Source organism: Ipomoea nil, unplaced genomic scaffold (genome assembly GCF_001879475.1).
Source record: "Ipomoea nil cultivar Tokyo-kokei standard unplaced genomic scaffold, Asagao_1.1 scaffold0205, whole genome shotgun sequence".
Classification (NCBI taxonomy): domain Eukaryota; kingdom Viridiplantae; phylum Streptophyta; class Magnoliopsida; order Solanales; family Convolvulaceae; genus Ipomoea; species Ipomoea nil.
The window spans coordinates 1,083,171-1,106,933 of NW_017616633.1; the positions used below are offsets into that span (position 1 = coordinate 1,083,171).

Consider the following 23,763-nt stretch of genomic DNA (forward strand, 5'->3'; position numbering starts at 1 on the left):
TTTGTAGAGATTTCAACGCAAGCATATGGAGTTTTGATGAAATTGGAGCATGGGTTTTGCAATTTTTCAATCAATTTTAAAAATTGATACCAAGGTTAGTGTTCTACACTCAATCTATGAAGTTTTCCTACAAATTATCACATTAAAACTTTTGAAAAATTATTCTTAGTTCTCTTTCAATCTAGGTTTTTTTTTTTTTTTTTTTTTTTTTTTTTTTTTTTTTTTTTTTTTTTTAAAGAAAAAAAGTGGACTGAATCTCAAATCCCTAAAAATTGAAATACATAGCACGAAAAGAAAAAAATTCTGTAATTCTGAATCTTTTTTTACTCTTTTTTATACTCAATTTTGATGATTATACAGAGCACTCTTTTTTATTCTCTACTTCTCAATGAAAAATTACTCAGTAGTTTCTGTTTATATAGATGTAGTAGGATCACCAAAATTGAGAAAAAATTGCGGGAAAATTTTCCGCCAATTTTTGATATGACATTTACAGATTAAAATACTCTATTTTGGTTACCTTATGGTCAATAGAATACTTAGTACTCACTATATATACTGCGTTTCTAGGAAGCAATTTTTTTTTTGATTTGTTTCTCAGAATACTTCACACGTTTTCTGTATTATAGAGAAAAAAAAAATTCTTGTCTTGCTAATGGAGTTTATACAAGAGGAGAGTTCTAATGGTGTTCACTTAAGCACGAGATGTTCCCAGGATAAGAGAAGTGTTATTTTTGAAACTTTGTTAAAACACAGTGTGAATGGAAAAGTAAAATATAGTTCAGTTAAAGATGTTGCAAAAATGTACTCTGTTTCTACAAGAACTGTTAGTAGAATTTGGAAAAAAGGGATTGCTTGTGTTGCAAATGGTGTTCCAGTTGATATTTCTTTAAACTTGTCAGGCAATGTTGGAAGGAAAAGGATTGCGATTAATCCCGACGATGTTGCTAGGATCCCATTGAATCACCGGACAACAATTCGTTCTGTGGCTAGTGCACTGAGCATGTCAAAAACAAGCCTTCACCGGAGAGTTAAAGAGGGATCTTTGAAATCCCACTCAAATGCTATCAAGCCTATGTTAACCGAGGAAAACCGGAAGGTAAGATTACAATTCTGCATATCTATGATTGATTCAAGTTCACCTCATAATAATCCATGTTTCATAGATATGTATGACCGCGTTCATATAGATGAAAAATGGTTTTTCCTCTCAAGAACTTCTCAAAAGTATTACTTGCTGCCTGAGGAAGATGAACCATATCGTACTTGTAAAAGTAAAAAATTTATAACAAAAGTTATGTTTCTTTGTGCTGTTGCTCGCCCTCGGTTTGATTTAGAAAGAAATGAAATGTTTGATGGAAAAATTGGGATGTTCCCATTTGTTTATAAAGAACCAGCTAAGCGTAGAAGTAAGAATCGGGAAGCTGGAACCTTAGAAACTAAGCCCATTGAATCTGTAAATAAAGAAGTTACAAGAAAATGGTTGATTGATTATGTGTTGCCTGCAATACGAGCAAAATGGCCTCCAAGTAGTTCAAAGACTATATATATTCAACAAGATAATGCAAGGCCACATATTAGTATGAATGATGTTGAATTTTTGGAGGCTGCAAAGAAAGATGGCTTTGATATTCACTTAACTTGTCAGCCTCCCAATAGTCCGGACATGAATGTATTGGATCTCGGTTTTTTTAGAGCTCTTCAGTCTTTACAACATCAAGAAGCTCCTCGCAATGTGGATGAACTAGTTGCTGCTACTCATAAAGCCTTTAATGAGATTTCAGTAGAAAGTTTGAGTAATGTTTTTCTAACATTGCAATTATGTATGGTTGAAGTTATGAAAAAGTTCGGTGGGAACAATTATAAGCTGCCACACATAAATAAGCAAAAATTAGCAAGAGAAGGCTTATTACCTACCACTATCTCATGTGATCCAGAACTTTTAATTGAAGCAATTTCAAGTCTCCAGCAAGAAAGTATTGAATGAGGTTGCTTGGTATGAAGTGTACTTGTAGTTGTATTTTTTGTGAACATTTGTATCTAGCACTGCTACTTTTAGTAATGTATTTTGTGTTTAGGGGTATAGCAGGAGACACTATGATGATTAGAATGGTCTATTTTGCTCATTTTGTATAAATTGATCCTTGTAATTAATGGTTGTAATGCTTATTTAAATGCAGAATGTACTCTGTTCATCAGGAGTGTTGTAATTAAAGGCTGCAATGCTTATTTTAATGCTTATCCATTGTATAAATTGATTCATGCATGTTATCTAGCTATTTTAAATGTTTTTTAAGGATTGCAGAATGTATTCTATTTATGCATTTAGCTTACAGATTGATCAAGAATGATCTATCTGTGAGTTTTTTTTTTAAGGATTGCAGAAGGATCTATTTATGTATTGCTTGAAGTTTAGTTTTCAGTTGGTTATGTCAATTACCTAAAAAATTGATAATTGATCAAAAACAAAAAAAAAAAATTATCGATTCAATTTCGGTTTTTTATTTCGTCATTTTTTTTCGCCGGTGAGAATGCTAGCTCACCACTAATTTAGCTCTCAAAACTCATTTAAAATCAATTCATCCAATAATCGAAAATTTGAACTTTCATAATTGGTTTATCAAATAACGAAAATTTTTTGACTGCAAATTTATCAATTAAAACTAATACGGAGTAACCGATAATTGATCGAAAACAAAAAATTTTGATCGATTCGGTATCGGTTATTGATTTCGTAATTTTTTTCCGGTAAGAATGCTCACCACTAATTTAACTCTCATAACCTATTTAAAATCAGTTCATGGAATAATAAAAAATTTGAACGTTCATAATTGGTTTATCAAATAACGAAAATTTTTTGATCGCAAATTTATCAATTAAAGTTAATACGGAGTAACCGATAATTGATCGAAAACAAAATTTTTTGATCGATTCGATATCGGTTATTGATTTCGTCATTTTTTTTATCAGTGAAAATGCTCACCACTAATTTAGCTATCATAACCCATTTATCAATTCAATGAATAATCAAAATTTTGAATGTTTATAATTGGTTTATCAAATAACGAAAATTTTTTGACCGCAAATTTATCAATTAAAACTAATACGGAGTAACCGATAATTGATCGAAAACAAAAAATTTTGATCGATTCGATATCGGTTATTGATTTCGTCATTTTTTTTTTCAATAAGAATGCTCACCCCGCACTAATTTAGCTCTCATAACCCATTTAAAATCAATTCATTCAATAATCGAAATTTTGATCGTTTATAATTAGTTTATCAAATAACGAAAATTTTTTGACCGCAAATTTATCAATTAAAACTAATACGGAGTACGGAGTAACTGATAATTGTTCGAAAACAAAATTTTTTGATCGATTCGATATCGGTTATTGATTTGGTCATTTTTTTTCCCGGTAAGAATGCTCACCACTAATTTAACTCTCATAGCCCATTTAAAATCAATTCATGGAATAATCAAAATTTTGAACGTTCATAATTGTTTTATCAAATAACGAAATTTTTTGACCGCAAATTTATCAATTAAAACTAATAGGAGTAACCGATAATTGATCTAAAATAAAAAAATTTATCGGTTCTATATCAGTTATTGATTTCGTCATTTTTTTTTTCCATAACAATGTTCACAACTAATTTAGCTCATAAAGAACGAAAAATTAAAATTGAAGAACAAAATTATCTTGGTTGTTTAAATAAAGAGTAAAAAAGTAGGTAAAATAAATAAAAATAGTCTTATCATATTTACTAGAATAAGTGCTAGATAGTACAAAGAACAATAAATTAACATAAAAGTATGAAATACACATAAGGGCAAATTTGGAAAAGTAGAATGATAGTGATGTTTAATTTTGGAAAGTGGACAACATTATGGGACAAACTAAAAAGGAAAGTAAGACAGATAAAATGGGACGGAGGGAGTATTTTTTTTAAAAGCAAATTTAATAAATAATATAATTATTGAATATATGTTATTATCCGTGCATCGCACGGATACTATACTAGTTTATAATGGTAACAGATAGAGCCGTCGAAACGGTCTCGCGGGGCGGGACGGGCCAAAAAACACCAAAGCCCATCCTCGTAGCGGGACGGGCTAAAAAGCCCGCCTCTTAACGGGCTTGGAATGTGGCCGGCCCGTCCCGCCATACCAAAGCCCGCTGGCGGGGCGGGCTAGCCCGCCAATCAATTTTTTCACCATGTTATTTTTAAAAAAAACAAATAAATAAATCAATGTACAATATTCTTAAAAAAAAAAAAGAAAAAAAGAATCACTGTATAGACGTACAATACACTAACATAGTAACACTACCTAGTATTGTATTTCTATAAATCTATAATCTTATAAGTTATAACACACTAACACTATTACACAAATCAAAATAACATGTATTAAATACTAAATATATATGTATTAGCAGGTCGCGGGCTAAACCCGTGACCCGCCTGACCCGCCCCGCCTGGACCCATGACCCAGGCGGGACGGGCTAAAAAGCCCGCCTCCTGGCGGATCAAAATTTGAAGAACCCGTCCCCTACCTACGGCGGTACGGGACGGGTCGACCCAGCGGGTAAAACCCATTTTTGACGGCTCTAGTAACAGAAGTGTCATCAACTCATCACACTAAATAGTAGTTAGCATTTTGAATATCTAATCACAATAATTTTTATAGAACATATATTACTTTACAGTATTTTTTTTAAATCAATAATTTCCAACAAAAATGGATAGAAAATGAATGATAGCGACGATTGCTGTTCAAATATAAAAATATTATTACGTACTACGTATGATTATTACACACTATCACAAAATACAACGATAAAATACATATGCTGCTGACGTGGACCGCGCACCTGTCGGGAAATATATTATTATTATTTTTTTCCTTCTCTTATTGCTATTTTTATATTTGGTATACACACTTCTTCATCTCCGACTGTATATACACTGTATATATTGTTTGTATGGAAATAGATACGGAGAACGATATAATAATAACATTAGAAGGTTCCTACTATAATCCAGTTTTCAATATGGGAGATTATCTGTGAAGAATCCTTCAAATGCCAACTTAAATCGTAGTGAAATATGTGCCTTATTCATTAGTTTGTAATTTTTTTTTTGAATAAGGGTCAAATGTAATTGGACCACTTAACTAAAAAAAAGTGTAATAAGACTATTTAACATTATAAAATTATGCAATTTGTTCCAAGTGACCTGCTGTGGCAAGTTACCAACACGTAAGTAATTAAAAATTTTAAAAAGAAATTAAAAATTATTTTAAAACAAAAGAAAGAAAAAAGAAACAGGGGGTCTCGGTCTCTGGAGATCACCAAATCCATGGAGACAACGGCGAAAGAGGGGACAACGGCGGCGACCAGAGCAGCGGCGGACGGCGTTACGACCAGGACCAGCGGTGGTGAAAACTCAGAGAAACACGACGACGAAGTTTTGGGGGTGTTCTGCAAATCGTCTATTGGCTGGCGTTGCGACGGCGGACGGTGGGCGGCGAGTGTTAGGCGAATGGCGACGACGTCGGCAGTAGGATGTTCGGGCATGACGATGGTGCTACTCGGATTTCTGACTCGGCTCGGGGTGGTAGCGCTGATGGCGGTGTTTTGGGTCGGAGAGGGGGCAGAGTGTTCGATGGTGGCAAAGCTTCCGGCCGGTGACCATGGTTGTCAGCGTCTGTTTCTCTCGTTGTTGGCGTTGTGTCTGTCTTTTGTCTCCACATCGATGGAGACGATTCACATACCTTTTTTTAAATTGTTTTTTTTAAAAACTAATTTCCTGTTGGTAACCTACTACTGCAGGTCACTTGGGACAAATTGCATGATTTTACAATGTTGAATGGTCTGATTGCACTATTTTTTTAGTTGAGTGGCCCAATTACATTTTCACGTTACGTTCGATGGCTAATTTAAATATTGACATCAACCGTGTAGGGGATTATGCTCAAAGTGAATAGATCTCTTGTACACACCGGTATTTGACCTTGTTTGTTGAACCATTGAGTCACTGTGATTTACATTTTCTCAAATGCTATGTCGGATTGGGGTGTGGGGGGGCTATTGGAATTGAGATTCAACCTTTTGGGAGAAGAGTTTTGAATTTACACAATGAATTCAAAACTTTATTTAAAATAATCGAACCACTTTCACATAACAAATTACAAGTTTTTTATATTTGGTACTTTGTAGTTGAATAAAACTTTATTTAAAATAATCGAGCCACTTTCACATAACAAATTACAGGTTTTTGATATTTGGTACTTTGTAGTTGAATACAAGTTTAAATGGAGATTGTGCTAATATTTATTTTGAACGGTTATATACTTATATATACCTTATTTGTTCAGTATAACAATGGTGTTGTTTGAAATAGCAAATGATAAATTGAAGTTACTTTGTCGTTAAGAGCATCTCTTTAACAAACATTCATAGGATTATATAAGATGTAGGAGCGTTGTTTGATTCATTTAAAAATTTGTATGAAGAATATATCGAGATTGAGACTATATGAGGAATATATCAAAATGAGACTATATAACGAATATATTTATAGAGAAAGAAACCAGCCCTAAGATTGAATAATCATGTATCATAATTAATTGATCTTTATTGTTTTATGATGTTATTGGTATTATTGACCTAAGACCACTATAAATTTTTGACTTCTTTATTTTTTTCCATTTTCTCTATGTATGAAAAAAGAAAGCAAATACTTATTAGGGAAAATGACACTTTTCCTCACTAAGTTATTTATGCCTTTATATATTTGCCTCCTCAATTATTATAAAAGTGACGGTGTTTCACCCTGATATATTAAATTGACATTTCTACCCTTAAATAAATATTTTATTTATTTCTTATCTTCAACAAATTATTGCTTATACGTAGGGATGACCACGGTTCGGTTTGAACTGAACAGGACACTATAACAATAAAAAATTTTCGATTATGATTCAGAACCAGAACTCAATATTTGGGTTTCTGTTTATTAAAATCGTGAAATGAAAAAAAAAATGATCTTGAACCGTGAACCAGAGGTTCAAATCGAAACAACTACTAGCATTAGCTTAAAATTAGAATTATAATATTGCAAATAGTGTATGTTATTTTTCGCATTTATTTTGATTCTCACATATAAAAATATATAACTATGATTTGATTTTGATTTTGAACCGTCAGTTCATGGTTTCGAGTCCAATTTGAACTGCTGGTTCGAACTTTCTTTTAAAATTTTATTTTTTTATATTTAAAATATTCTAAATTCACCAACTATTGTATTTTATTTTTTCAATTCAGAACATGAACGTGCAGTTTCGATTCACGGTTTTAATAAACTTTAAATATCGGGTTTCGGTTCTAAATTGTCATCATAATCTTTCTATTTGGTTGCTATAATGCATGTTCGATTTGAACAAAATTGTGGTTATAATTTGTTGGAGAAGACAAATAATTGAAATATTTATTTTAAGAGTAAATATATCTATTTAACATATCAGAGGCAAAAAGTGCCACTTAAATAATTTAAGAAAAAAAGTGCTATATATATATATATATATATATATATATATATATATATATATATATATATATATATATATATATATATATATATATAATAGGGAAAAAAGTGTCATTTAATTTTCTCTATTTATTATAGTCATACGAATATAAACTTTTTTTTTTGGATTTCAATACTTATTAATATATATATACTAGTTTTTTTACGCGCTTTGCGCGAATGAGATAATGCCCAATGATTATTTTTAAATAAGTATTTCACAGTATATCAACGCAATATTATATCGGAGATGTTCATGCATATGTAAATAAATATTGAATTTGTTTATTTAAATCGGTAATTCAAAATATATAAATGCAAGATAATATTTATTGAATTTTCTAATCGATATTTGGTAGTGGTAGTTTTCCCCTACATGTTTCATGCATTGTGAGATGTGTGTCGTAGGTTATCATGTGAAAGTATTGAACAAAATATTAATATTTATTATATTTGTATAAAATACTTGGTAAATAAATATATATAATGTATTTTGTATTATAACTTTGATATTTCATTACAAGATAATGTAAAAAGAAGACAATGGACAATGCAGTGAATATAATAAATTGATAAATTTGAAGGTACTGAATCTTTGAATTGTAGAAAATAAAGATAATATAACTAATGAAATTATATCTATTTTTAAATTTTTTATAATGAATAATTTTTTTTTAAATAAAGGCATTATAGACATCTAATTCTAAATTAATTAAATGCATATGTATTATTTTTTTTTGTTGTAGCTACTACTTTATTTAGTTTAATAAGAGTAATAAAGTGGCGTATATACTTTTCATCAACAATAATGCAATCATTGATTTTTTTTAAAAAAAAATACATACAAAAAATATTAATGCAAAAGTATAATTGAAATATTAAGTTTTTTTCTGATCTAAATAATCAAAAGAATATTAAGTTTTTTTTCTGATCAAATGATTTTTAAAGTTCTTGATTTATAATCTTTGATGCTTAACTTTGAATGTTATGTATTTAGACAAACTAATTATTTGAACAAAGTTTATGTTAAATTTTATATTATATATATTTTAAATATATTTTAACATATTCGTAGTATATGTTTAACAATTATGCCAACTGTAATTGGGATGTGGTTTGAAACTAAGACTTTTCTTATAGAAATTAATGTGTAAGTTAAAATAATAAATACTTAACGGAATATTCCGTTACTAAAGTTTATGCTAACGGAATTTAGGTTATTTAAGGGAAGAAAATAATATAATAGAGGGTAAATAAGGAAAATCAATAAAAAATACTAAAATAAAAATAATATGAACCATTCATTTTAAGAAACAATAGTATAATATGAACCATTCATTTTAAGAAACAATAGGACCGACATTTTTCTGTTCCAGTTAAGGATCTAACATTATTGGCTCTTATTAGAATTGTAGAGTAGATGTAGATGTAGATGTAGATAGAGATGTAGAGATGTAGAGATATTATTGGTGTTTTCATTGAAGCCGATTCAAAATAAAAGGGAGCGTTATGCCATGGAACCGTGTTCACCATTCATGGTGAACACGGTTCCAACGGTGTTAGTACACCATTATCTTCTTCTTTTTTTTTTTTTCTTAATTAATTGCGTGACTTTTCTTTTTCATTTTCACATTTTGCGGTTTCACTTTAATTTGAGGTGAACAATGATTTCGGACATTCATAAATTATGAATTCATGCCTGCACATTCACTTTGGAACCATGCCTACACATTCCCGTCCAAAATCACGGACATTCATAAATTATGAATCCATGCATGTACATTCACTTTGGAACCATGCCTACACATTCACTTTGGAACCATGAGATTATGAATTTTCAGTTATGAGATTATGAATTTTCAGTTATGAGATTATGAATTTTCTGTTATGAGATTATGAATTTTCTGTTATGCGATTATGAATTTTCTGTTATGCGATTATGAATTTTTTGCGGTTTCACTTTAATTTGAGGTGAACAATGATTTCGGACATTCATAAATTATGAATTCATGCCTGCACATTCACTTTGGAACCATGCCTACACATTCCCGTCCAAAATCACGGACATTCATAAATTATGAAAATCCATGCCTGCACATTCACTTTGGAACCATGCCTACACATTCACTTTAGAACCATGAGATTATGAATTTTCTGTTATAAGATTATGAATTTTCAGTTATGAGATTATGAATTTTCTGTTATGAGATTATGAATTTTCTGTTATGCGATTATGAATTTTCTGTTATGCGATTATGAATTTTCTGTTATGAGATTATGAATCTCATAACAGAAAAGTCATAATTTGATCAACGCGCGCCGCTAACTCCACATCCGCGTTTTTTTTTTTTTTTTTTTGCCTAAAAACGACGTCGTTTAACCTTGTGTTCATCATTCTCGGTAAACACGTTTCCAGGGCATAATTTGCCAAATAAAAGTTGTAAAAAATGAGAATGATCTACACCTATGCTCATGAGTCAGAGGTGGATTTATAAAGTCAAAAAGTTTAACTTTATAAAAAAAAGATGAGTCAAAGAAGAAAAGAAAAAACCAGATTAGCAAAACTAGGCATTGTGATTGTGTTATCAAACGTTATATGCGTGTTTGATTCACTATAAATATTTAAGGAAAATAGAATTAAAATTTTATAAAAAATAAATTTCAAGAAAATGGATATCATAGTTTGGTTGGTGGAGAAAATAAATTTATTATTTGATTGGATTTGGAATTGTAAAGAATAATAAGTATAAATACAAGTATATCTTATACAATAATAATAGTGAGTGTACATGGCTTAGTTCATCTTTCTCTCTCGCTAGTTTCGCGAGCGGCTTCTTCTCCTCTCTTGTGAGCCTTTGTGTTTTATTCGTTTTCTCTCCAATGGATCCTGCAACTACTCTACAGTCGATGGCAACGTTAACACTGGCTGACTTAGATGACGATGAGGAGTCCCAGCAAATTGGAAATATCTCTATCAGATCATCTTCGGGTGAGGAAGAGTTCTACGCTGTGGGTCGTCTCCTAACCAATAAGTCCGTTAAGTATATGTTTTTCCGGGATACACTAGCCTCCGTGTGGCAGCCAGCAATGGGCATGAACGTCAAAGAGTTACAGCCGGGACGCTTTCTGTTCCGTTTCTACCATGAGAGTGACATCTCTCGTATTGTTGAAGAGGGCCCCTGGGCTTATGAGCAAAATTTGTTGGTTCTTAAACGGCTTGGTGTGGATGAAGATCCGGAGTTGGTCGCCCTAGATAGCGTTGACTTCTGGATCCAAGTTCATGGCCTGCCTGCGGGACTACGATCTGAAGCGGTTCTCCAAGCCATTGGTGGCTTTATAGGTACTGTGACAAAAATGGACGACAGAAATTTTGATGGGGCAATCCGTGTGTTCTTTCGAGTTAGAGTGGCGGTTGATGTCCATAAGCCACTCAAAAAAGGTATGCGGCTGAAGAAGGATGATGGTCAATGGGTGCGGGTTAGTTTTCAGTACGAACGACTGCCAACTTTCTGTTTCATATGCGGTGTTTTAGGCCATGGCGATAGAGTCTGTCCTGAACTAGCAAGGGGTTGGGATAAGGACTCTCCGAAGCCTTTTGGTCCAGAATTGAGAGCGGGTGGTCGCCGGAACATGCAGACTATTGGTCAGAGGTGGGTAGCACCGGAAACAACCGCCGAACGTAGCGCGTGGTCAGCGCCGGGAAAGAAGACAGAATCTGATAAAAAAGGAAAAAATCCTCAAAATCCCGTCTTTGACTCCTTAGCTATACGCACTACTGATTTTCCGTCAGTAGTCTCTTATGGTAAGATTATGGGGAATGATTCAGATTGTAGCATGGAGGATATTACGGGCGTTAATGATGCAACTGATACAGTTACCATATTCGAGCAGAAACGTCGGCGTACTGCCATTGTGGAAAATTCAAGTGAGGGTATGTCTAGTCACCCAATGGATGTTGAGGCCAGTGGTTCAAAAAACTTGGTATTGGCGGGTACTGGTTCGGGCCAGTCCCGCCCGACCCAATGAGTTTGTTAGCTTGGAACTGTCGTGGGCTCGGCAACCGACGTACAGTTCGCGAAATTGTGGCCTTAGAAGCTAAGGCCAAGCCGATGTTCGTGTTTCTCATGGAAGCTAAAGTTCGAAGGGATCACGCTGAACGGTTAAGGATTAAGTTAAGCTATGATGGTTTGTTTTTTGTTGATGGTGGTGGAAGAGGTGGAGGTTTGGCTCTACTGTGGAGAGACAATGGGGTAGTGAGTCTAATTAGTTATTCCAAGAATCATATCGACGTCCAAGTTAGGCTGCCTGGCAGCGTGCCTTGGAGGTTGACATGCTTCTATGGTTTTCCGGAGAGAGGCCGTCGCCAACAATCGTGGGACCTTTTACGGTCTTTGAAAACAAGGTCTGTACTCCCGTGGCTTGTTGTGGGAGACTTCAATGATATTACATCCCCGAATGAGAAGCGAGGTACCCATCCACACCCGACATCTTTGATCGATGGTTTCAACACAGCTCTAAAAGATTGTGAGCTTTTCGATTTGGGAATGAGGGGACGGCAGTTTACTTGGGACAAAGGTCGGGGGACGGATCATTGGGTTGAAGAACGACTTGATAGAGCGGTTGCAATGCCAGAGTGGTGTACGTTGTTCCCTCAGGCAACAGTACATAACTATGATGTAGTTTCTTCAGACCATACATCTATTTTTGTTGAGCTCGAGGGGCCTCGCATTGCTAGACAAAGACGACAATTTTTATTCGAAAATGCATGGCTTCGTGAGGCGGGTTGTAAGGATATTGTGTTAAATTCTTGGCACTTGTCTACTGGTGACCTACTGCCTAGTCGTCTATTCCAGTGCAGTTTGGCTTTGAAGAAATGGGGAGGAGATTATGCAAAGCAGTTGGAGATGGAAATGACGCAGCTGCATGCTCGTATGAATGGCCTTAGGGATAAAAGAGATGCCTCCTCTCTTGCTGCGTTCAAGGTATTGGACAGAAGGCTACGGTTACTGGATGAGGAATTAAATATATTCTGGCGACAGAGAGCCAAACAATATTGGCTGGTGCGGGGCGATAGAAACACCAAGTTCTTCCACCTTTATGCCTCCGCTCGGCAACGAAAGAATAGACTGACAAAGCTTTATGATGAGAACAATCAGTTGGTAGAAGGCGAGGGTCTGTTTGGACTAGCAGCAAGGTATTTTACGACAGTCTTTACTTCTAAAGGAGTACATAGGAACGCTGCACTAGATGATTTTATTCCTAGAATTACGGAATCGGATAATGAACATCTGCTACGGCCGTTCACGTTCGATGAAGTAAAGGAAGCCTTGTTTTCAATGGCCCCAGATAAGTCACCTGGACCTGATGGATATAGCCCAGCATTTTATCAGCATTTTTGGGGAGAAATTGGTGCTGATGTTGTGCATTTTATTCTTACCTGCATTAATACTGATGTGTTTCCTGATGGTATGAATGATGCTTTTATTACTTTAATCCCCAAGAAGCCGAATCCCGGAACGATGGGTGACTTGCGTCCTATCGCTTTGTGCAACGTCACATATAAGATCCTCTCGAAGATGGTGGCGACGAGGTTAAAAGGTATTTTAGATGGCGTTATCTCTACTACTCAGAGTGCTTTCATTCCCGGTAGACTCATAACTGATAACGTCCTTGTGGCTTCTGAAGCTATTCATTATTTGAACGGAAAACGCGTTGGTCGCGATGGTTGGTGTGCACTAAAGCTTGATATGGCGAAGGCGTACATAAGATGGAATGGCCGTTCCTTGAAAAAATACTGACTTGCATGGGTTTTCATCCCCGGTGGATTAGTCTTGTTATGCGATGTGTGACTACTGTAAGGTATAAAATCATTGTGAATGGGGGCCTCACAGACTATATCAAGCCAACTTGCGGTTTGAGACAAGGAGACCCCATATCTCCATATCTCCGTACCTCTTCATCATGTGTGCAGAAGCTCTATCTCATCTTTTATCGGGTGCTGTTAGGCGACAGCTTATATCGCCTTGTGTGGTTGCTAGAGGTGCTCCAGGTATTAGCCACTTACTGTTTGCAGATGATAGCTTACTCTTCCTTAAAGCTACGGTTACGGAGGCAGAAGCTGTTAAAAATTGTCTGGCAACTTATGAGCAAATGTCTGGACAGTGTGTAAACTTCAATAAGTCATGCATTGTCTTCAGTCGGAATACGGATGTGACTACAAGACATGCTATTGCTAGCGTGTTTAATGTTCAACAGGCTCCTAATATTGGTCGCTACTTAGACTTACCTATGGGCATTGGTAGAAATAGAAGAGAAGTCTTCTCTTACATTGAGGCTAAGCTGAAGCAACGCCTTGGAGGCTGGAATAAAAAAATCTTGTCAAGGGCAGGGAAAGAAGTGTTGTTGAAAAGCGTCGCCCAGGCTCTACCAACTTACACTATGAGCTTATATTATCTCCCGGAATCTTTTTGTGAGCGGTTAGAAAGGTTGATGAATAAGTATTGGTGGGAATCCAGCAGCAATCGTGGAGGTGGTATTCGGTGGAAGGCTTGGGGTAGTATGTGCCTGCCTAAGTCGATGGGTGGAATTGGGTTCAAGAGGCTAAATAAGTTTAATGTTGCACTTCTTGCCAAACAGGGATGGAGGATACTGCAAAATCCTTCTTCACTAACAGCCAAGCTTCTTAAAGCAAGATACTTTCCCGGTGGAGACTTTCTGAATGCAACGTTAGGAGCAAACCCAAGCTACTGTTGGCGCTCCATTCTTGCAGGTCAGGAGTTACTCCGGAGAGGGTGCTATCGTCGTATTGGAAGTGGTCAAACGACGTCAGTATGGAACCATCCATGGCTCCCTGACACTAATGCTCCCTACGTTCAGACTCCTATGGCAGGCCATGATCCAGACATGAAGGTTAGTGCTCTTTTACGATCAGACTCACAGGACTGGAATGTAGACATACTAAATGAGTTATTTTCGGCACGAGACGTTGGGCTTATTATTAAAATACCTATCGCGACTGATTATGATGATGAGTGGTGTTGGCGTGGAGATATTAGAGGTACATATTCGGTGAAACATGGTTATCGCATGTTATCTGAATTTTATGTTGCTGGGCAGGTGGTGAGCGGTGTGTGGAGCTGTATCTGGAAACTGAAAATACCACCAAAGGTCCATAACTTCTTATGGCGTTGCCTTCATAATGTCATCCCTACGCTTGTTGCACTTCAAAGCCGGAGAGTAGAAGTTGATGCTGCTTGTCCTTTATGCCAGCAGGAGCCTGAAACCTTGAATCATCTGATGTGTGGTTGTGAGAAGGTGAGTCCTTTGTGGCATGATCTGCTTCATCAACCCCTCCCTCATAATGATGATTTCTGTGTGTGGTTGACTGGGATTTTGATATCCAATGATATAGAGAAGAAAGTGTTGGTTGCTGCAGTCTGTTGGTGCATATGGATGGGGAGAAATGCGTTGGTTTGGAATGCTAAGCAGTGGCAGTGTTCTTATATCAAGATGGAAGTAGCACGGCTTGTGAATGAATGGAGTGAGCTGCATTTGTCTTTGCCGAATGGAGAAGCTGCACCACATGTTTTGAATATTCCTAATTTAGGGGATGTTTTTAGAGTTTTTGTTGATGCTACTGTTCATGATGAGGGTGGTCAGGCTTTCTATGGTTGTGTTGTTTTTGATAACAATGGAAATTACGTGGGAGCTAAAAATGGCAGCATACGTTGCTTAAATGATGTCCACTTCGCAGAGGCAGTGGCGGTTAAAGAGGGCTTTGTCATGGGTTAAAGAACTAGGCTACATGAAAGTTGCGATTCTTTCGGACTGTCTGATGGTTTGTACACTCTTGAATAGCTCTGAAACTGATTTGTCATATGCAGGTTGTGCTATTGATGCATGTAAGGAGTTTCGTAGACACTTTGAAGTAGTGTCCTTTAATTATATTTCTAGATCAGTTAATAAGTGTGCTCACGCTATAGCACGAGCAGCTTATTCCCAATCTGGTCCGTCTGTTTGGATTTCATCTTTACCAGCTTGTATTCAACATTTAATTTAATAAAGTTCTTTCTTCCTTCAAAAAAAAAAAAAAAAAAAATAGTGAGTGTATAATTGTCCTACTTATTTTCCGAAAATATTTTTCAAGAAAAATAAAATGTCAAGGGAGACCATGAAAAATATTTTCTTCATTCTTGAGTAGTCATGGCCACGGTCGGTTCCGGTTCCGAAATCAGTCGAACCGAAATCGAACCTTTTATAATGATTCTACATCCGGTACTGGAACCGACGGTTCCGGTTCGAGTTGGATTTTTTTTTTTTAATTTTTGTTTGTATATTTTATTTTGTATTTTAAAAATTATTCAAATTCAATAATAATAATTATTTTTTTGAAATTTTTTTATTTTAAAATATTTTTAAAATAGTCATATAAAATATTTAAACTTTAAAATTAAATTATATTAAAAAATTGTTATCGTTGAAGTTTAAAATATTATTGTATTTAAAGTTTAAACATTAATTAAATAATAATTAATTTTTTTAAAAAATTTCTTTTCCCGTTTGAAATTAGAATCGGCGGTTTCGGTTCCAAATATTATGGAACCATAACCTTATGAGTTTCGGTTCTTAACCAGAACCGGAATTGTAATTACAATTATAGTTTTGGTCGGATTTGAACAGTGCACGGTTTGAAACTAGTCATTATCATTCCTCCCTATTCTTGTAGAAAATATTTTTCATAATTTAAAAAAAAAGTTAATTTTTAATTTTTTATCAAATTCAAGAAAAATATTTTTCGGCGAATCAAACATGCTCAACTGTTTTCTAAAAAAAAAAGAAAAAAAAAAACCCTTATATTACTGTCGCTGAGCACGTGGTTCGTCTTCAAAAACGCTCTTCATACTGACTGCTTTTGAGTTTCCAGTCTTCCCTCAAAAACTGCGCCACCTCACCTCTTCCTTCCAAATTTCACACCAAACACCACCGAATTAGTAGTCATTTGTCTCCTCTCTAGCTCTCCGAAAATTCCTTCTGTCAAATCTTTACAAAAACAGAGAAACAGGCAAGTTCTATGTTCTTGCTTGTTTTTATTTTATTTTATTTTATTTTATTTTATTATGCTAGTTGCAAATTTGCAATTTTCTTCCACCTTTACCATTTTATGTTCTTTTTCTACTTTTTTATTGTTATCTTCAAGTTTGACCATTCCAGCCACTAATCTGAAGTTTCTGGTTCTCGGGTCTGTTCTTGAATCTTGATATGACCTCTGGACTTCTCAGCTTATTTTGATTTACTGCAACGTGGTTAAGGTGAACACTTTGTTGCTATTTTCTTCTAAAACATTGCATCTGGGTATTAAAGTTTGAAGCTTTTCAATTGTTTGTAAGTGGTCACCTTGGCTTTCAGGTTGGATTCACAGATTTTGTATGGTTTTTTGAGCTTGCTCCCTTGCTTAAAATACATAAAATGTGAGAAAAATTTTGAGATTGTACTTGTGTGGGGGTTGTTAAAGTTAGTGTTTTGGTACAAATGTACGTATTGTTGGGGGCCTGAAAGTAGGTGAATTTTGTCCAAGCAGATACTGATCTCTTTTCATGGCCCACTTATTTAGTCTTTTATTTTTTGATGTTTATTGAATTTAGATGTCTGTAAAGAAGCTACTTTGTCTGAAACATGTTTTCTGCTTTCAATTTTCCATTCTGGCTAATGAAAACAAGGCATTTTTCATTTTCTTTTTAGTTAATTTCCTTTTTTTGGTTGTTGTTTAGGTGTTTGTTGTCATTGGATTGTGATGGATGCAAATGGTAATGCTCCAAAGACTAGCACTGGAGAAATTAGCACAGCGGAGAACAAGAAAGCGGCAAGTGAGGTGGTTGTTGTGATCTCTGGTGATGAAAAAGATTCAGGGAATCTGCATAATGATGTGAGGGATCAAAAGGCTAAACCTTCATCTGATTCTCATTCGCCCCGTGTCCCAGTGACTTGTTCCTCCCCTGAGAATGCGACATTCAGCCCGAGTGCCAATAAGCCTCCCAAAATACCCAATTCAGGCCTCACTCGGCGTAAGTCACTTGCAAGATCTGTGTACTCGAAACCCAAATCAAGATTTGGTGAACAACCCGTGACTATTGATCATGATATGTTTGATGAGCAAGTTGAGCAAACCTATGCAAATGCGTCTAATCGTGCTTCGCCTATCAACAAATTGGGTTCGGGTTCGTACAAAGAGACTGCAAGGACTGTTTCAGTGTGCGTTACCCCCAAAACACCGTTGATGGCATCACCGGGGGGCGGTTTTGGAGGCGATGATGAACACGAGGAGATATACAAGAAAGTTAAAGTGAGGGAGAAGTTGAGGCTTAGGAAAGTGAAACTGAGAGTTCTAAGTGAATGGTCATTATTTTTTTGCCTTTTAGGGTGTCTGATTGCTAGCCTGACGGTTAATAAGGTGCAAAAATGGAGAATTTGGGATTTGGAGATCTGGAAGTGGATAACACTTGTTATGGTGACCTTAAATGGACTGTTGGTCACGAAATGGTTCATCCATTTTCTCGCCTTGTTGATTGAGCTGAACTTTCTGATGAGGAAGAAGGTGTTGTACTTTGTTTACAGTTTGAAGAAGAGCGTTCGGGTCTGTCTTTGGCTGAGTCTGGTCCTTGTCACTTGGGTTTCCCTCTTCACACACGGAGTTCGGAGATCACGTGTTGCCAACCGAGTTTTGGATTACATTACTTGGACAATCGCTTCGTTGGTTATTGGCGCTTTTTTGTGGCTCGTGAAGACTCTACTGCTTAAGATCTTGGCGTCCTCTTTTCATGTGAACACGTTCTTCGACAGAATCCAAGAATCGATATTTCATCAGTACATTCTATTGACCCTTTCGGGGGCTGCTGTTATGGAGTCTGCGGGGATGATTAGGAGAACAAACAGTACTATCAGTCAGCTTAGTTTCCAAAGGACAAAGAAGGGAAAGGACGGGAAGGAGAAGAAAGAGAAAGAAGTTATCGATATTAATAAGCTCCATCAGATGAAGAGGGAGAAGGTATCTGCGTGGACAATGAAAATGTTAGTCGATGTCATTTCTAATACGGGGCTGTCCACCATCTCTGGTTCGTTCGATGAAGCCACCTTTGATGGAGAATATGAACAACCCGATAAGGAGATTACTAACGAAGAGGAAGCACTTGCTGCTGCATATCACATTTTCAGGAATGTTGCACAGCCGGGTTCCAAGTAAGATAAATCTGCAATTTTTCGAGATTTTTCATATTTAAAGTTTCATTCATGTGCATGCTATCTAATTTGCATCATCTATTGCTATTTCACAAAGGTATATCGATGAGTTTGACCTAAGGAGATTCTTGATTAAAGAAGAGGTGGATATGGTGTTCCCTATGATAGATGTGGCTGAGACTGGACAAATTGACAGGAAAACTTTGACAGAGTGGGTGGTATGTAAAACCTTTCTCTCTTTCTATTTCTTTTTCGAGCTACAAGGGAAATCCGCAGCCACTACCCAAGGGTGTGCACTGGGTAAATCCTGCCTTGTCACCCTAGCTGACAAAGGTTCACGGAGGTAAACCAGAGTTGGTCCTAATCAACGTATAAATTGTGTATTTTTAGTATTGGAATTGTCAACTTCTAGAATATAAATTGTGTTTCTAAATCAAAACACATAACAGTTGTAGAAGGGAATTTGTGAATACAATACAGGGTCATCAAATCCTAATTTGTTTGACTGCAGTATTTGAAAGGAACTTATGAATACAAAACAAGATAATCAATTACATATATGTTAACATTGTGTGTTCATAGTATACAAATTCTGAATTTTTAAAAGGTAAATTGTGAACATTTGGACCGGGTCCACCTGGACCAAGGTGGACCCGGTCCACAGAATAATTTGCCGGTAAACCAGCCTAGGTTCCCATAGCTGACCAGCTCAAACCGAGAAGGCCAATAGGTGGCCTTCTCCCGCTGGGAGTCAAACTTGTAACCTTTCTTTCGTTCTTTGGCATATTAGCTGACTTAGCTTCTTTACTTGACTTGATAAGTGAAATTAATGAATAAGTTTTAATCTTTTTTTTCCATAGTTTGGGTGGTCTATTACATATGTTCTTTATTCCTTAATTGTCATTCTTGTACCCTATGTGGCTACGTTCGAAAAAAGCCACTGGATCTGTTGGTTTTTTTTGCAAGACTTCATCTCTTAGATATTTGCGTATTTCATAAATGCAGGTTAAGGTTTACAAGGACCGCAAAACGCTAGTGCATGCTTTAAACGATACGAAAACAGCTGTCAGGCAGTTGGGCAAGCTTGTCACAGGGATTCTGTTAATTGTAATAATAATCATATGGCTTCTGTTAGTGGGGATAGCTACTACGAAAGTAATCTTCTTTCTGTCATCCCAACTTGTCGTTGCTGCTTTTATGTTCGGGAACACTTGCAAGATTATCTTCGAAGCTATTGTCTTCGTGTTTGTGATGCATCCATTTGATGTTGGCGATCGCTGTGTCATTGACGGGGTTCAGGTAACTAAATTAATTGGATCTTGATCTTCGTTTTGTTACGTTCTCGAATTTCTTTATTGATCCATGTGGTGTCATGGAATTGGCAGATGATTGTCGAGGAAATGAACATCTTAACAACTATCTTCTTGAGATACGACAACGAAAAAATATACTATCCAAATTCCGTCTTGGCTACTAAGCCCATCAGCAATTACAAGAGAAGTCCTGATATGAGTGATTCCTTCGAGTTCTCAATCGATTTCAGGACACCTGTGGAGAAGATCGGAACTCTAAACGAAAAAGTAAAGAAGTAAGTTGAATATATTCTCAGCTTTTTATGATTTTTGATCATCCTTCAATCAATATGATATGTTTCAGTAGATAGACTACGCGTCACAGGTCTATGGTTAACGGAGGAAGCAGGTGGTCTACCTATGGTGGCTGGATATAGAATAAGAGAGGAGAAGTTGGAGGAAGAAACTTCCTTTTGATTTTATTCAATTTCCAACTTAACTTAGACAAATTAATATTCTCCCATATATATAGGAGTTAGTGACAACCAAAGATATAAGGAAATAATATTCTAAAACTGCTAAACTATATATGAAGGAAATATAACTAAACTAGTAAAGGAAACAATATAACTAAACTAGTAAAGGAAACAATATAACTAATTTGATCTTTAGGTAGTGTGAACTAGTTGGGCAGCAAGATCTGTAATGTATCACAATAAAAGATCTAGACTTAACTGGCAAAACCAAACTCGATCTACCAAAGCAATATTTAAACGAGGATATACTAATTTGCTAAATGAGGAATGAACAAAGGGTTGTTATTTTCTAGTCGAATGTCGATGCAAATTGGGTTTTTATTTGAATATTTGTGAACATATTGTAAACTACTTTGTTGAATGTCTTCCATTTCGTCGTTTCCTTTTGCATTAAACTTTCAGGTATATAGAAAAATCCCCTCTTTGGCACGCCAATCACAACTTGGTGGTGAAGGAGATTGAAAACATGAATAAAATAAAGATGGCCTTATATTTCAATCATACGATGAACTTTCAAGATTTCGGGGAGAAAAACAAGCGGAGAACTGGACTGATCCTAGAAATGAAGAAAATGTTCGAGGATCTGAATATCAGATATGATCTTCTTCCTCAAGAAGTTCATCTTGTTGAGTCAAAAGCTACAAGCGGGAGAAGTAAATGACTTTGTTCCCTCTCCCGCTAATGGAGTTTGATTTGCGGTAAGGTTTTGAAAATTTTCGCGTCGGCAGCGAGGTGAATGGCTATGTTTGAACTGTGAAGATATGATTTTTAGTCATGGCTAGATGCAAGGCTAAATTTCTGCTGCTACTAATGCTAGTGGATAGATAGATTGTAGGTGCAACCAAAGCAAGGGTTAGAGAAGGAATGTTTTGGTGTTGTTTGAGAATTTTGATTAACCATCTCTTGAACAATGAAGGTTGCTAATAGGTTATCGTCTTAGTTTCATTCATCTCTTCTTGGTTGGTGTTATTAGTTTCTTTCAGTTTAATTCTAGCTTCCTTGAGTGCCATTCTTTGGTGCAAAAATGTTGAATTCCGCCAACCCCAAGCTCGTTTGATTTGTGTGAGGCTTCCGTGAGTTTCAAGGGGCTATTCTTTGGTGGAACCCCAAGCTCGTTTGGTTTGTGTGAGGCTCTCGTGAATTTCAAGGGACCATTATTTGGTGGAGAAAAGGTTGAATTCTGTCAACTCCAAGCTCGTTTGGTTTGAGTGGGGCTTATGTAAGTTTTAAGGTGCCATTATTTGGTGGGAAAAAAAAGTTGAATTCTGCCAAATCCATGCTCGTTTGGTTTGTATGAGGTTCCTTTGAATTTTAAGGCGCTAAATGGCTTGCATCAGCTCTAATGCCATTTGGTGAAAAGAGATTGAATTATGCATGACAGGTAAATATCCAGAGTACTTAAAAGAGGTTGGGAGTGAAAGTTGGTCGTTTCTAGGTTCCAACTTTTGTCTATTCCTTTTTAGTGGAATGTATGATTATTTCCGTGACTATTGAACCAACTCGAGGGGTCTTTAATGCCATTATTTGGTTAGGCCTTTTTTGGCGTTTTTATATCTGTAATGGAGGGGTTTCTTCCTACTCCTTATATTGGTTTAATGAATATTGGGTGGTGCCAAAGATTTTGTAGTCAAATTTATAGCTCTCCAAAATGAGAGATTACTAGTTCGAATCTCAGTGTTGGTATTGATTTTTTGTGCTCCAATAAATTTTTTTTTTTTTTTTTTTTCACTCTTTGTCAATTAAACTATGAGTCTTTATATTGAGTTGGATTGAAATTCGAAACTTCAATTCGAAAAATTATGGTATAATAAAGATATAATTAATTTTTTTTGGTAGGGATAATTATTACTCCGTATTTTTTTTTTTTTAACTTTTTAGTATTTTGTATCATGATATGGTATAAATAAATCTGTATTATAATAACGTGTTATTACCAATATATATATTAAATATATTGGTATTAAATTGAGTCAAGAAAATGAACTAATATATATATTTAAAAAGAAAAAAAAAAACTATTCAATCTGGATAAACCCTATCTCCAGAACAGAGCTGAGGTACTGCCACGTAGGACCGCACCAAATGCCACGTAAGCAGAAGAATCTCTGGTCCTCAATATTTTAAATCCCAACTTCATTTCATACCTTAGAAAAAAGGTTTGATTTTTGTTAACGAAAAATATACGAAATGGCCTCTGCTTCGATGACGGTTGCGCCAATCACGGTCACCCAGAAGCCGCAGTTGCGGCGGAGCGCCGCCGCATTCCTCAGCCCGGTACCGGTGAGGCCGTCAAAGGCTGCGTCTCTGAACCAAACCTCCGGCAAGAAGCTCCGAGTTTCGGCTTCTTTGAAGGAAAAGGCAATCACGGGTCTGACGGCAGCGGCGTTGACGGCGTCCATGGTGGTCCCCGACGTGGCGGAGGCCGCCGTGTCGCCGTCCCTCAAGAACTTCTTGCTCAGCATCGTGGCCGGCGGCGTTGTTCTCGCCGCCATTCTTGGCGCCATTATCGGCGTCTCAAACTTTGACCCCGTCAAGAGAACCTAGGCGTTACTGTTTTGTTATTCACACATTTCTACTTCAAAAATCTGTACTTTATACTCTTATTATATGCTCTGTTTTAATTTTCATGAACAACATAAATAAATCAATAAATTTTTACTTCATTTATTTCCCCGGCCATGACTTAATTTCGAATTTAGTCTTCTAATTATTACTTATTTTTAATTTTAGTTATTAAATTTTAAAATCATCAAATTTAATGTTTTAGACATTGAATCATTTTTAATTGTAATTCATAGTTATTATTTGAAAAATTATGATTATTGCATCAATTGTTCTTCGCACAAGGAAAATAAAAAATCAAGGGTTGTTTACTAAAGTCGAGAAATGAAGAATTTTTTTTTTAAAAAATAGAAAATTGGAGAAGTAAAAAAATAAAAAATGAAAAAATTGTTTACTAAATTTACTCATCCAAATGCGTAAACGGTACAATACTCTTGAGGTGGCAGGATCCTGCCACATCAATCAGATGCCCCCAGAGAGAGTATGTTGAGTATGTTTTATGGTTGTTGTTGTTGTTGTTATTATTGTTATTGTTATTATTGTTATCA

The 23,763-nt window shown here is 35.8% G+C and overlaps 3 protein-coding genes across 9 annotated transcripts; all 3 read left to right on the top strand.

The window, feature by feature from the left end:
* On the top strand, positions 1-2,126 carry LOC109190808. Of its 2 annotated transcripts, XM_019341441.1 has the most exons (3): positions 1-94; positions 903-1,099; positions 1,649-2,126. In XM_019341441.1, exons 2-3 carry the CDS (start codon positions 1,004-1,006, stop codon positions 1,985-1,987), a joined length of 435 nt encoding a protein of 144 aa, XP_019196986.1. In that variant the 5' UTR covers positions 1-94; positions 903-1,003; the 3' UTR covers positions 1,988-2,126. The 2 variants fall into 2 exon arrangements, with proteins under 2 accessions (XP_019196986.1, XP_019196980.1); XM_019341435.1 differs by having other exon boundaries at positions 903-2,126.
* Positions 2,127-16,485: 14,359 nt separating this feature from the next.
* LOC109190784 (mechanosensitive ion channel protein 10-like) lies at positions 16,486-22,204 on the top strand. Of its 6 annotated transcripts, XR_002055792.1 has the most exons (7): positions 16,792-16,974; positions 17,361-18,825; positions 18,923-19,043; positions 19,831-20,124; positions 20,211-20,413; positions 21,056-21,625; positions 21,721-22,204. XR_002055792.1 is itself a non-coding variant. In XM_019341402.1 (6 exons), the coding sequence occupies exons 2-6, from the start codon at positions 17,384-17,386 to the stop codon at positions 21,312-21,314; spliced, it is 2,319 nt and encodes a 772-aa protein (XP_019196947.1). In that variant the 5' UTR covers positions 16,486-16,654; positions 17,361-17,383; the 3' UTR covers positions 21,315-22,204. The 6 variants fall into 6 exon arrangements, 5 of the variants coding, with proteins under 5 accessions (XP_019196947.1, XP_019196929.1, XP_019196938.1 ...); XM_019341402.1 differs by lacking the exon at positions 16,792-16,974 and adding an exon at positions 16,486-16,654 and having other exon boundaries at positions 21,056-22,204; XM_019341384.1 differs by having other exon boundaries at positions 21,056-22,204.
* Positions 22,205-22,782: 578 nt separating this feature from the next.
* LOC109191338 lies at positions 22,783-23,320 on the top strand. The gene has a single exon (XM_019341967.1). It carries the CDS (start codon positions 22,841-22,843, stop codon positions 23,195-23,197), a length of 357 nt encoding a protein of 118 aa, XP_019197512.1. The 5' UTR covers positions 22,783-22,840; the 3' UTR covers positions 23,198-23,320.
* The last annotated feature ends 443 nt before the right edge of the window (positions 23,321-23,763 follow it).